Raw genomic sequence first — 15,494 nt, 5'->3', positions numbered from 1 at the left:
AGCCAGAGATTGGTACCTGTCAATCAAAAGGACACGCCCATAAATATGCAGAACTTCGAGATTAAATTATTTTAAAACGGGCAAGTTAGAAAAAAATTCACTCCCCCCACAGTTGTCATGAAGGTAAACCTGACCTATAAACCGAAAATCGATTTTTGAACCAGGCTGTAAACATGTTTATTTCTGCTGTGAAGTTGGCCTTTTTAACATGGGAGTCTATGGGGATTTGCTCTGTTTTGGAGCCAGCCCCTAGCGGATGAAGGGTGAACTGCAGTTTTATGCACTTCCGCATAGGCTTCACTTTTAACCGCCGGAGGTTGCTGCTTGATATCAACACATAGACCATTTTGAATACATGGCTAACTCAGTAAAGAAATGTGAGAGGACATATTGGAGGAAAAGAGAAAAAGAAAGAGAAAAAAAGGGAGCAAGAGATGAGTCAAGACAAGACTGTCTGTTACTGGCCGGAAAGAGCTTAGAATCCAACATGGATGCCAGTGAATTAGCCACCAATATGGGGCACATCACAGAAACTGAGAGGGTCTTGGCTGCAGACTGGAGAATGAGGGGGGGCTGGATATTGGATGGGGCTGGATGTCCAACCCCGCCCCTTCGACATTTTGATTGGTGGCCATTGCTAATCCTACCCCTAACCCCTAACACCCATTGCCCATCTAACCACGCCCATTGTACATCAAACCACGCCCCCTTAAAACTTTTAACCACGCCTGTTTGATCTCCAACTCTGCCCAATATCTAGCCCAGCTCCATTTTGCAGGCTGCAGCTGGGGGTTATTGGGCTAAAACTTCTGAAAAGTTCTGAAGTGCATCCTTAGGCTGTAAATTAAACCTATATGTTGAGAATGACCTCAGTACTTTATAGCGCCGTGTTTTTCAACCTTTTCAGAGCCAAGGTACATTGTTTTTATCGAAATGATTACAGGCCACACCACAAACCGATCATGCTGAAAAAAAACTCTGTAGCCAATATTAACAATATGTAGATATTTTGTTAAAATATATTGAATAAGATCATTTCCCATGACACACCTGACTATTTTTCAAGGCACACTCATTTTTGTTAAAAATGCAGAGTAACTAGGAACTATATAATTTTTTTTAGAGAGTTAGACCAATGGAAAAGTACACATTGTGTCATAAATGAATAGTTTTTCCTTACTTTGAGTTGTTTTTTTTGTTTAGCCATTCTTATGTTTGTGTTTGGCACCTATTTTAGCATGCTAGCTCTTTATCTGCACAGATCTTGAGGGAAACTGGCGTGCAGTTTGTATCATACATTGCCAAGTGTTTAAGATTAACTTCTATTATTTTTCTCTCTCAGTCAATAGCAACAAATCAAAATTATCCAAAAGCACAAATTAAGCAAGAATCTGAAATTTAAAGTGTGCTATTTATTTTATTTATTTATCCTCAAAGTTCAAAATATTCTCAATTCAATGCCACAAAACTGCATATATTTCCATGCTAATAAATAGTTTTACAAGAAACTTTGTTGAAAATAACTTGAAGAAATGAAAAATATAAATAAATGAGCTCACACCTTAAGCAATTTCAGTTCTCAGACCCTCTGTTTGCCTACATCCCAAGGTCACACTTGGTTTAGATACAGCAGCATAGTAGCCTAGAGAAGATCCTATTATGCTGTTTCACTTATTTTTAAAACCATTATTTAGCTACGGGCAAGTTAGACAGAGGCACAAGCTGTAAACAACATTTAAATAATGGGTTGGTGTGTCTGCTGTATCCATGGTTACCACTTGGGTCTGAGCGTGTATGTGGGTGTATATGTGTGCATGTGTGTACTCACAGCCATCATAGATGTCAGTGGGAATGTGGACAGCCGTGTGGTTGTGATCTGTCAGTCGTTTAAACAAGAGGTCCTCTTTAAAGTCTGGCCGAATCCTGTATTTTCTTGCTTCTGTATCATTTGAATCCAGCTAAGGGGGAAAAATTCAAAATGAACCAAGGAGTTCTGACCACAACTTTGAGATAGCATATCAAGCCCGTTCATAATATTTGCAGAAGAAAAGCCTTTTCACACAATAAACAACATTGTTGTTCACGTGAAAGCATTTGCACAAAAAATATTCTGACTCCACATCTTCAACAAAGCCTGTCTGAAGTAATTACATCATTACATACATTTTTACACCTTCCACACTCACATTAAAAAGAAAGCATTATAGACTGTTTGCTCAATAATGCCTTGCCATTTTCTTTTATACCATCCCCACTTGGGAGGAAGAGCAGCAGACACCCAAATTGTCTATGTGCAGATTTATAACTCCTGGTGTGTGTTGGGCAATTTACATCAATGAGAGCCATAGAGACAGAGAGATATAGGGTGAAAAGCATGAAGAGATATGAAAGAATGCAGAGGTAGTGAGGTGTTGAGAGAAAGAAAAAAAAGGGGGGAAGGGAGGGATTGTGTGAACACTTGCTTCCTAATAAAGCAACAACGTAGCCAACTCATACATCTCATCTGTCAATTAGAGGAGAAACATGGCAAAGACCTCTTCACCTAAGAGATAGTGGGAGGAACGGAGACTTAGAGAGGAGGCTCTATGGGAAGAAAAGGCAGAATATGAAAGAAAGGGGTACTGCAGTAAAAAGCTGAGACACTGATACAAAGTGAGGGTGAAAAAAAAGATGAGAATGGTGAATAGCAGAAAGGAAACATGGGATGGAAAGGAGATGAGGAGGTGAAGAGGGCAGGATAGGGAGAGTGTTGGGTGGTAAAAGCTTATTACTGGCCCATGTCTGAGTGTGACCTGTGTGTGGGCTTCAGCAAAAGGTGAGCAAATAGACAAAAGGGAAAAAAAAAATCACACTTACATTGTCCTTTGCATTGTAGTAAGAAATTTCCTCATCCTGTAAACAAGTCATAAAGAAGCAGAAATATTAGGCTCTGGATTCTTCACGGTGTTGCACAAAGAAGTGGCATATTTATGTTGTCATGAAAAGCTTGCGCTCTTCCAGAATGTGTGTGTTTTGTTATTTTTCTTTGTAGACATGCACAACCCTTGGCTAATGGTTAGTTTGTGGCACTGTTGACACTGGAATGTGCTAAATGAAAATGAAGGCTTATGCTGATTGTGTAAGTGTTCCTTTTTATACATGTTCTTGTGTGCCAATTGCACAAGCTCCAGGGATGCATTTTCCTGCCATTAACAGAACACTGGGGACTTCTTTTTAAGCTTAAACACAAAACTAACATACTCTATGTTATTTCCTGACCAACATTTTATTCTTTATTAAAACTGCCACTGAGTCTCTTAGGATGTTGTACCACCTGACAGGAAGGACATAATGTACAATGAACCCACTGACCACTGATGTTGTAATCACTCCCAATAACAGACAGAATAAAATGAAATTCAGACTGTCAGACTGATTATCTGTGTGTTTTTGTTTATTTAGCTCTTTTTTCCCCCTTTTTTTTCATAGCATGTGTGTATGTTGTGGTGTGCATGTTTTTCTTCTGTTTACCTCAAACTCATCTTTCCACACATGATTCATCTGGAACACTTCAGCAGCTGAGGCCAATTTCTGGGGAGAGAAATTTGGTTGGGGTTTAGATTAAAAAAATGTCCTGTGTATCTTTCTTTTGGAGCATCTGTTTGATATAAGAGAACCTGAACATCAGACCATTATGTTAAGATACATCACTGGGACTGTTATGGAGAGAGAGAGAGAGAGAGAGAGAGAAATTATTATAATGTCACTTGCAGAGCTCAAACCACAGGGATTTCACAGTCTTGCAGAACTCACTGCCCACTAAAGGCCAGACAACAGCGTATCAGTATGTCATTATGAAAAGGTTGAAACATAGGAAAATGTGCATGTGTGCGTGGGTGTGTGTGCTTGACCGTGTGAAACAAAGAGTGAAATGAAGAAAAGTTGGGGTCAGCGCTCTAAGAGATGGCGGATCACTGGATAAACTCAAGAGCAAATGGATTACCGATTGAGAGGCTGTCAATCAGACTGGATACTGCCGAATAACAAAGGGGATATAGATGTTATTAACCTCACCTTTACAGCTACGCATCTCTTTTGCAGTACATGCATGCATGAACAGAGTCATAAGGAGAAGGTTTGGAAAAATAAAATCAGAAACGTGCACTGCAGGAGGAAAATATAAAAACAGCAATAGCAACAAAAAGAGTAAAAATAAAGCAATTTATCAGGGAAAAGCATGGCTTCTTTTAATAAAAAAGGTTTTATTATAACTTCTGAATTTTGCGTTCACATTTCTAAAATGTATACATAATGCAACACTTCTCAACATTTGCACTACACAGACAAAGCTTCAGTTGGCTTACTTTATTACCTTTCATATTATGCTGACAAGAGGATTGTTAGCGGTGCGAAGGCTCGCTTCTGACAAGGAACATAATGTTACATCTTCTAGACATCACTTATAAATTCTGCAGGACACTGTTGAACAGCACCAGTGCTAATGGACTGTCATGTCGATGCCAGAGGCAGCTAGTGATTATCCAACAAACTGCAACCCACCTACAAAAGTTGGCTTATTGGGCAGGTAAAGTTGCATTAACAAATCCACACCTTTGCTATACTATTTCAACATGACTGCCAAACCATCACCGGCTCTGATACGATAGCAGGAGATGGGCGGATCAGTTGTTAGACAAACAGACTAACAGTATTGTATGGCAAGTAGCAGGCAATAACAAAAAGAGCTGGAAGCTTCAGCAGAAAGCTGTGTAGTGCAAAATACATGCAAACACATAGGAATCCAATTTTGACCTAGTCATGACCTGCCTTCTTGGTTTTTACTGGGCAATGGAAATTAAGTGGAGGAAAGAAATGCCCTTCAAGAAAACAACCCTTCTGAAACACTGAATTCCTTCATCATAAAATTGTAACAAAAGATATGGAGAAAGTCCACTAAGGAAGCAGTTTGAATACATAAAAGCAATTTGTAGAAATACCAGCAAACTACTTTTATTGCTTCTTCTACGTGTGATCTGCATCAGTTGGACTGTGGAAGCAGGAAAGAATAATATGCATGTCAGAACTGGATGTTTATAGTATCTGTCATTCTGTGTTCTTTCTGAGCGTGGGCATGGTCTCGTCTGTGCGTTTCCATGACCGAGCGTCTGCTGTCGGCAGTTCCATTCTTGATCAACAGTCCCATGCTTTTTTCCTCCGGTCCTGGGCTCCATTCCAGACCTGTCTCCACCTCCTCTGCGCTGGATGTCAGCAGCTAAATATACACACTGTTCTAGCCATAAACAAACCTGCACTCAGCACCCAATACAAAGTAGTGATGTTAAAATTATTATGCATGATCCACCTCATTTACAAAAAAAATGTGCATGTTGTATGTCACAACCTGGTGTTTTTTTTTTTAGCTGTGCATTGTTCCTGTTGCTCAGCATTAATCCATATCGTCTCAGATAGTACAGCATTATACCGGTTGTGTATTGCTATATACATCTAATCAAATTTTATTTAAAATAAAACTATTGTAAGATGATGTCTATCATACTACAAGAGCGTAACATGGCTCTAACATTGCATAACAGACATTGCTTATGAATAGTTGTTTACAATATGGGTATATACATATATATATATATATATATTATAATTTTTTAAACAAGCTAATAAAACGGACCTTGACAAAAATAAAGGCAATTCTAAAAACATAAAAGATAATGCTAATTAGCATCACAGGTATTTTCAAACTTGAAATCAGGCGGTCTGCCTATTTAAAGAGTAACAAGTAGTATACACTGTGCCGCCTGATGACAAGGTGTGTTTCATACTGAACATGGACCACAGAAAGTGAGAGATAATTGCGTCAGGATATCAGAAATAAAAAATAAAAGGATATTAGAAAGAAAGAGGGCTGCACGGTGGCACAGTGGTTAGCACTGTGGCCTCACAGCAAGAAGGTCGCTGGTTCGATCCTTGGCTGGTTTGGGCAGTGGCCTTTCTGTGTGGAGTTTGCATGTTCTCCCCGTGTATGCGTGGGTTCTCTCCAGGTACTCTGGCTTCCTCCCACCATCCAAAGACATGCATATTAGGTTAATTGGTCACTCTAAATTGCCCCTAGGAGTGAGTGTGAGCATGAGTGTGGTTGTTCGTCTCTCTGTGTGTGGCCCTGCGATGGACTGGCAAGCTGTCCAGGGTGTACCCTGCCTGTCACCCAAAGCCGACTGGGATAGGCTCCAGCTTCCCCGCGACCCTGAATTGGAATAAGCGGTTCAGAAAATGAATGAATGAATGAATTAGAAAGAAAGTCACAAGCAAGCATGACTGCGGTTGCACATATTTTCCAGAAGGTGCACAGGACTGTAGCAAACCTCCCTGGATGTGGGTGTAAGAGGAAAAAAGATAAGAAATTGCAGAGCGGGCCAACACAAATGGTAATTAAAGACCTCAGAACATCCTCCAAAGACATTAAGGGTGAACTCCAAGGTAGACGTCAGATTGTACTCTTCACTGCTGTTGGAGCCAAAGAGGACACCATAGGAGATGACCAAGCACCACATCCCTGTTAAAAGCACATTATAAAAAAGTGAGACTGGAATTTTTTTTCCACAAGCCACAAAGCTCCTGGGAGATTGTCCTTGGGAGATGACACAAGGAACATCAGCGCTATGGTCACAGATGCAGAAATGAAGCACACAAAGAAAAGAACACCGTCCCTACTGCGAAGCACAAAGGAGGCATGGTTTATGTTCTGGAGCTGTTTTGCTGCATCTGGAAGACAGTGTCTTAAATCTGTGTAGGACACAATGAAATCTCCAGACTATAAAGGTGTCCTGTAGCAAAACGAGCTGCCTGGTCTCAGAGAGCTCAGTCTCAGTCACAAGTAAGAACACCCAAGAATGGCAAAGAGTAACACACTGACTATTCTGAAGATGACTTCTATGAACCTTGTTTGAACATCTGTTTAAGGAGCTGAAAGATGCCGCCTGCAGAAGGCTCCCTTCAAACCTGCGACAACTGGTGCAGTTTGCTCAAATAGAGTGCCCCAAAAATACCTGTTGACAAGTGTGCAAGTCTCATTGACAGTTACAGAAGTTGTATGACTGCGTCAAAAGTTTGTGCAACAAAATATAAGTTAAGGGTGTCTGTATTTCTGTTCAGGCCTGTTTCATTAGTTTGTTTTGTTAAATCAGTGGTGCCCAGGTCCAGTCTCTGGGCCATAATCCTGCAGGTTTTTCATGTACCCCTGCTCAAAAATACCTGACTCAAAAGAATCAGTCATTGTACAGAACTTGAAGATGTGTGTGCCCAAACAGACAAACATCAAAAACATGCAGGACAGCGACCCTTGAGGACACCCCTGTTTTAAGTTATACTGTTGAACAACAATTCCAAGCCATGTTTGATTTTCAGTAGTACATTTTTCAGTAAAGTTTTTTTTTTTTTTTTTTTTTTTTTGTTACAACTTTTGTCAGTTTTAAGATGTTTCAGGAACAATTGTGGGATTTTTTTTTCATCAACAGAAAGTATGCCATAATTTTGCCCATACCTATACAATAAGAAAAGAATGCCTCTTCTACAAATGAACCAAGGCTTTGATGACTTTGTCAGCTATTAAACTTCTTTGTAATTGCATCCTATAAAAGTTTAATGGAAAAAGTTCAATACACTGTCGTAGGCACAGGTTAAAAAGCCTCCTACAAAACCTCTATAAGTGTTTCTTTTTATGAGCTGAATATCAAATATCAACCATTTAAAGTCATATCAAGTTCACATCAGATTAACCAAACTCAAACACTTTAGCATACATTAAAATTACCTCTCAAAATATGCTCAGTTTGAATCAATAATTTCAATATTTTCAGAAATATGGTCATGAAGCATAGGGATATTGATTACAAATCTCTTCTGGAACATCGCTGTCTGCGATATGAAAGATGAATATCAGGAAGAGCAGTTGGATATCTGACATATCACATATCATTTTGACCAATTTGTCCTACAATGATGTATCGGAAGACAATGTCCTGTGTGAAAATACCATTTTCCCTCACAATGTATACACACATGAACATGCAGATCTGCACACATACACACACCTCTCAAGAGAGCAGACCGACAGGGTTGTTAAAAATTCATGACAGGCCTTTGACGAGGCTCCTCTCCCCTCTGGGAGACATGGGGGAGGGTGAAAATGGGTGTGTGAGCAAAGATACCTAATTACCCCTTCTATCATTCTCTGTCTCCTTCTTAATCTCTTTCTCTGTCTCTCTCTTCCTAAAACACAAACATACAGAGACGTTATCAAGCCATCTAAGAGAAAATAACAGAAGAATGGCTTCAGTTGTAAACTACAAAGTCCAGATTTGATGAGATTGTTAATTGAGTGACAGCCAGCCTCTCTGAACTTGTGTAAGAGTTCATTACTTGCTGCTGCAAGTTGCCATTTCTGCCAATTGATTAGAAGTCAGTTGAAACAAATTCAGCACTCAAGTGTTTTGCTTAATGGGAGTGCACAACAGTGTCTGTAGCATGTTTGATCTAACTGCTCATTAGTCTCCTTTTTCACTTTCCGTAAAAGCTCTATGCAATAATGAGTCCACTCTTTCAATGGATGACCACAGAACTGAGAAGAGCCATTATTCCCCTTCAGCCTTATGGGATTTAGGACTGCATGTATACAGTGAGATTGGCCATTGAGTCAAAGTAAGGAAGTGAAGTAGCTTTTACAGAATGAGGCGGTTCACTGAAACAAAAGAAAAAAAAAAAAAAACTGGTGCAGACGGGAAGAAATCCATAATAAATTCATTCAAAGAACAGGTTTATATGAGAACAAGCTTAGATTATACTGGCTAAAAATACAACTATAATAAAAAGGGGGAAAAAAACCCCAAGTAATCCTAATTAATAATTAGTGGGTATTAATTAAAATGCAATAGCAAAGGAATGAATAAAAAATAACATTACGGCGTGGGTGGATGTACATATGCATGGAGAGTTGAGGGTTATTAGGAGTTCAGATGTCTAAAGGTAGTTTTGTGTACAATGTCCTGGACAGAAGGATGTAGAAGATGTATGAGATCCACTGCAATTGGAAGCAAAACCTGAGATTAGCCTGTGCTGGCACTGGAGTACTGAGAGCCCCACTGAGAGATATTTCTACCCGACTCTCACCAGTCTTATTGTCATTCTGCCAGGGCAGCCCGGCAGCCCACCATGCATTTAGTGAGAAAGCAGAGCACAGCTTAAAGGATAGACAGGGAAGATGAGACAGGCTCTGCTAAACTCCACATCTCAGACGCCTTTTGTGGGTGTATGTGTGTGAGTGTGAAGGTGTATGTGGGAGTGTGTATGTGTGTGGAGGGGGAGTTGGCTCCACATGCCTAAAATCAATGGGCAATCCGTACACACTGTCCCACTACACAGACAAAAACGCTGGATTCATGTGAGTCTAACAGATCCTGCACATCAGCTCTCACCTTTTCTTTCACTTCCTCATACCTGACATGTTCACATTTCTGAATGCTGGTTTCCATTTTACCATAAGTTCCAGCTCAAAGGGATGACAGGAAAGCAAAAAATGGGCAGGGTACGGTGGGTCAGAGAGAGGAAAAATAATGCAAGACAAAGATGTAAGAGAAAGAGGAAAAAAAACAGCACTGACTCAGCATGATCAGTCTTAAAAGCTCATCAAAGTCTTTCGACTACTTTCATATTTAATAAATAAACACCTTGTCTGTGTAAGAACAAGAAACAGAAAGGAAATCGATGAAAGACGAGTACGAAACAAAGGGATTAAAGGGAAAGAGAAGCAAGCGGCAGAGGAAATCCAGATATTTAATTGAACAGAAAGAGTAAGATGGTGATAAAAAACAGCAAAATACAAAAGAGGAGAAAAGAGGAGTGTTGTGTTAGAATAAATCATATGCAGGAAGAAAAAAAAAACAGTCTGTGAGACAAAGAAAAGGGCAAAGGAGTGGACTTTTGCTCTTCCGTTCATTTCAAATTGAACAAAATGGCAGAAACTGGTCAAAGGTATACGATGTAGTAGCATGGATGGCTGAAAAAAAGGGGGAGATGCAATGATCCGAAGAGAAAGGGGTAAGACGAGTAAAGGGAGAGAGCATGAGAAAGAGAGCAAGGGTGAGATGTGCAGCTGTGAGAACCTATGGGAGCTCCATGTGGCTTCTCTCAGCAGCCAAAAAAGCCTCTGATGGGAGCGGTAAATCTACAGCTGCTCTCCACATTCGATCTTTTTCACTCTTTCCCTTTATACTTGTGTCTGATGCATGTGTACATCAGTGGCATTAATCTCTAAACCGTTTTAAAGAGTCCCTCGAATGATCGAATTTCAAAGCAAGCCACCAACATCAAAACGGTGAGAGAAATGTGCTGCAGGAAAACAAAATACAAAACAACCAAGAAAAGACATTTTCTTGGTAATCATACACTGTAATACAACCGGAAATAAAATCTTGTATCTTGTGTTTCATCCAGGCAGTTTGGAAAAAATGCATTGGAAATGCTGGTGATCAGATGTGAAGAAGATGGGAACCTTAAAGGTAGAGTATGTAAGATTGTGAATATTTTCAAAATAAATTAACTAAAAAAAATAACTACAATCATAATTAGATAGTTTTTTTTTAAACATGGAGGTTCCAGTCTGTCCATATTTGATGCGTTATTAAATTACAAGTTTAATTAATGACAAAGACCCATCTTGAATGTTTTATGACCAGTAAAAAAAAAAGTACTTTTTTTCCACCAGTAGGGGGAGTATAAGCCCATTTTTTGCAAAGCGGCTCTGAGCTACAGCTCACAAGTGATTCCTGCCCTCATTGGAGCTGGCAAGGAGGAGGGGTGAGGGGTGAGTTTAGCTCATTACTGCCAACCTGTGGTTGTTTGTGGAGGTAGCAGTTTTGTGGTTTTGCTTACGACCTGGTGGTTGCCACCTGGTAATGGAAAGAATCGCCTTGAAATCTTACATACTCTGCCTTTAATAACTTAAAATAATTTAAAATAATTTAAAATTAACAGTCATCTAAACGCCACATCAGCTTTACATGAGAAACATCACGCTTGCTATTTGTAGAACTGTATTGAAGCAATCTCACCTACTGTAGCATGTTTATGTACCTTATTGTATAGTTTCACTTGTGCATAGATAAATACAGATGGACGCTCATAATGAACTATATGTCCAGTAGCAGATCCTTGAACACATTTTCATCTTGTTCACACATGCTGATGATGAGAAGGAAGATGTTTAAAGGCATTATTGGTTCCTGCTGACTTTAATAGGTCTGTCAGTGTGATGCTAGTTATGCACAGATTTGTATAACTGCTGTTGCAATGGTCCAGTGGTATGCAGCGGGCTTGTACATTAACTGCTAAATACTCAAAGGTTTGCTTTTAAAAGGCCATTAACCTTGAGGTTAAAAATGCAAAGAAGCATTGTCAGCGCAGGCAACCTTTGGCATTTTAATCATGGAGAAGCAATGGAGAAACTTAATCATTCACTGGGATCAACACAATATTTAATATTTAGGGCATTTTTTTTTTACCCTTTTGCAATAGTTTCCTCTCTGCCAAAATAACTTACTATATTCACCGTATCAAACTTTGTCCCCAACATGACAATGAAAGTGGATTTTATTATTTATTGTATTTTTTCATGATTTTTTTTTTTTTTTTTTTTTTTTTGTGATTCTATTCCATCTTTCTTGATAGGATGGTATTGACAACCCAAACACATGCAGCAGTCAGGTAAAATCCAAAAGGCAAGAACTGATGTAATACTGCCATTCTGTAGACTAGGGGTTTCCAGCTGTGGTCCGCAAGGGCCACAATTCTGCAGGTTTTAAATGTATCCTTTAGGGGCGGGAAAATCAAATTGAAAAATTTATAATCAGGATTTTTTTGCTTCACAATTTTAAAATCTATTTTTTTTTTTTTTTTTCTCAAATTAATGAAAGTAATCCGTTAAAAATTTTTTGTCATTTGTACTGTTTTTATTGATCTTTTTACTTGTCTTCTTGGGCATTACAGCAGCAAAATGATGGTTTGGCTACTGTGTTGTTTTTTCCTAATTGAAATTTTTTTTAAAAATTACTTGCAAAAAAGTTTTGTACATTTTGCTCATTTTTAAGTGGACAAAAATCAGCAATATCGATGTATCGTGAGAATCGCAATTTAAATCGGATCGGCACCCAAAAAAATCAGAATCGAATCGAATCGGGAGGAAAGCATACTGTCACAGCCCTTGTATCTCTGTTTCAACACATCAGACTCAAACTAATCACTCACTATGCAGAACTTCATTGGCTGTTGGATCAATGTAATGGAAGCCAAGTGTGTTGGAGCAGTGATACATTGAAAACCTGCAGGACAGTGACCCTTGAGGACCGACTGAGCGCCCCTGCTTTAGAAAGGAATATAATAATAGTATTTCATAAATTGAAAGAAAAACAATTCAGGATTGGGCAGCTTGAAAGTTTAAACTTTCTGTAAAACTTTTACAAAGGAAAGAGGATTTAAATTCAGATTATAATCCTCAGCATCCTGTCAGAAATTTGTGACAATATATTCTGTTGTAAAATTGCCAAACAGGCATCAAGTGGCTGACCCACTTGAGGCTGTGTGTCTGCAACAGATAAAAACTCTATTCCAACCTATTTACTGTATCTCCAATCCTAGCAAATACATTTAGGAACAAAATACCAAAAAATGATTGATCATTGTCATTAATTAAGCACTCACATAAAGCAGCAGATGTTTACTCACGCTTATAAAAAAAAATTCCAGAAAAAAAGCATCTCTCCCAACAAAATAAAACCTGTTAAAACAAGACATGTGGCGAGTAAGCATATCTGATGTGGCAGGCGGACAGCTACTTCAGCTAGTCTAAGTCATCATTATGTTGTCATATTCCAGTTACTGTAATTATCGCAAGGTTTCAAAATTTTAACAGAAAAAAAGACATGTACCACATTTAACTGATATCGATCACTAGTTGAAATAAAGAAAGTGCCGCTCTTGGCAGGAAAAGGTCATAACTGCGGAGCATCCATCAACGCAGTTGGAATTTCTTCTCAGTGACTGCATTAGGCACTCATCTCTAGCCTACCACAAGTCTAGTTAGAATTCCCCATCTGTGCTTCGCCCTCCCACTGCCTTGGCTTTTCTGTCATCGCACATAGACATATATGAAACCACACAGAGAGAGACACATGCAGACACCTCGCGTCTGCTTAATATGATCAGCACACAGCAGAGATGGGAGGTTGGGCAACATCTGCTCTGGAGACTGGCATATCTCTGATCGTATCATAGCCCCTGCTCATTACTGCATTTCGTCTGCACACACACACACACACACACACATACTCATAGACACATGCATGAAAACATCACAATGTCACATCTTGTGCTCAATATTATAACACTATAACAGCAGGCAACAGATTAATATAAATATGGTCCAACACCTGAGGCTCAAAGACTCCATTTGACATATGCAGAGATAACACATGAAGCACTTAACACACAGTTCAAGATGAATGGAACTGAAAAACCGAACCATTTTACTTCACTCTGGCTGCAGTTTAATACAGCCATCAGTTCGGCCACGTAGTTGCAAAAGTGTGGCTTGTTGTGAAGAAATGAAGACAACAAAAGAGGAGGAATTGAAGACATTGTGTGTGACATTTGAAGTTAGTCATTACCTTTCTATCATCATTGCCTCTGCCCACTACACTCATTCACTTTGTTGGATGGCCAGCATAGTGAATGAAGTTCCATTACCAACAGAGAGGATGCCAATTCTACAAGCTGAATCGGTCAGAACTGGAAGATGGCTGTCTTTCAAGGATTCAAGGATTCAAGGAACTTTATTGTCATATCAGCTCACATTCACATGTCAGAGATACGAAATTGAAACTGAGGTCTCGAGTGGCTGAGAACAAGGAAACAGAATATATACTAGAAACTATATTAAAGTAAAAATAGATATGGAATATAAATAAGTACAAATATAAGCTAATGAAAAATAGAAATATAAGCTAAACACAATTTAAAATATGATGGTGACGAGGCTCACATACACACTGATGCCCCAGACATGCCTAAAGGTTGGATATCAGCTTCATGTATGAGAAGCTTTCAGGTTCCATGTATGCTGATCACTTCAGTGATTCTAAAAGTTCTCATTTTAATGATCAGTTTGGAAAAGACAGTTTGGAAAAGGCAAATTTGGAGTCTGAAAGAGTGACTCCATAAACTGCAAACACTCAAACGCTCAGTACATAATCCAGTCTCCCCCGAGGAGAACAGGACCACCTGAGTCTGTTTGAGTTTTAGCAGTGCTGGCTGAAGTTTTCCTCAAAGTAATGCTGTAGACCAGCACATTAGTCACTGGATACTGGGTTTTTCACCACAGGAAAGGAGACAAATCGTACAGATTCACACATACTGTACAGGCACATGATCATGCTGGCTGTTCAAGCTGTAGCAAGTAACTGCTGCAGCAGAAATGTGGTTTCTAAATTTATGAAATATCACTTTCAGACAGCCTAAATGAGCATCCAACACACACTGAACCTATTCGCACTGGGAGGTGGAACACTGATCAAACACAAATCACATGAGATAGTCTTCAATCAGAGGTCTGCTACAATCTTTCTGGTACATCAGTGCCCAATCAAATGTTGCATCTGACATCAATAAGCTGTACACAGAGGAATAAACATGGTGGGTACAGCTGGCAAAGTGAAGCCTCATCTGTAGCATCTGTTTATTGAGATTTATATTCCTCATGTGACCACTTTTTTTTTTTTTTAAACATTATTGCACAAATAAAGGTGTGGAGCTTTCAAGTCTTTATACATCATAAAATCCAACAACACACTTAAATAATGATGTCACACTTAGCTTTGCTACTATCTTGTACTTATAATTATACAGTTTAAAATATGATCAAAATGTATCTTTTAATGTGATTATGTTGTGTTGAAAAAAATAAAGAGCCTGCAGTTTCCATTTTTTTTCCTGTAAAACATTTTCAACACAACTGCCTCAAGGTGCCGTGATTCAAGGTGAATCACTTATTCAGGCTACATTCACAATGTGTTTTCCTTCAAAGCTTTTACCACATTTACCTCCAGTGTCCGTCCACCTCTGGCACACACACAGAATAATAAAGATGTACATTGTTACTCCCTGGGTTGTGGCTTGAGAAATTTGACGGTATCCCCTTTTTTTTCTTTTTTCTTTTTCCGAAAGGTAGGGTAGGGAGGTATAGCAGTTTACTCTGCTGAAAGTGAGAATAGATCCAATGAGCTGCTGGAGCTAAGTGTTCAGACTAGAGTGCTGCACAAGCTGCTGAAAATATTGGCCAATTTTTTGCATCCTCTACACAAAACAGTGATGAAACTATAAAGTGTGTTCAGGCAAATCCAGTACATGACCAAAAGGTGAAGGGGATCCTTCCTGCAAGCATCCATTGCCCTCCA

The 15,494-nt window shown here is 39.1% G+C and overlaps 1 protein-coding gene across 1 annotated transcript in view; it reads right to left on the bottom strand.

Moving 5' to 3' along the window:
* LOC306770658 (voltage-dependent calcium channel subunit alpha-2/delta-1) overlaps positions 1-15,494 on the bottom strand; it is a gene marked incomplete at both ends in the record, with an annotated part of 67,789 nt that overhangs the window by 40,988 nt on the left and 11,307 nt on the right. The window contains 3 exons of the mRNA XM_079259551.1: positions 1,829-1,958; positions 2,857-2,892; positions 3,511-3,570. Coding sequence (XP_079115677.1) covers positions 1,829-1,958; positions 2,857-2,892; positions 3,511-3,570 — 226 coding nt within the window. The remainder of the gene's footprint in view (positions 1-1,828; positions 1,959-2,856; positions 2,893-3,510; positions 3,571-15,494) is intronic.

The sequence above is a fragment of the Telmatherina bonti genome, assembly GCF_933228915.1.
Source record: "Telmatherina bonti genome assembly, chromosome: 2".
Lineage (NCBI taxonomy): Eukaryota > Metazoa > Chordata > Actinopteri > Atheriniformes > Telmatherinidae > Telmatherina > Telmatherina bonti.
The sequence above is the reverse complement of the archived record's forward strand: the minus strand, read 5'-3'. Positions and strand labels throughout refer to the sequence as shown.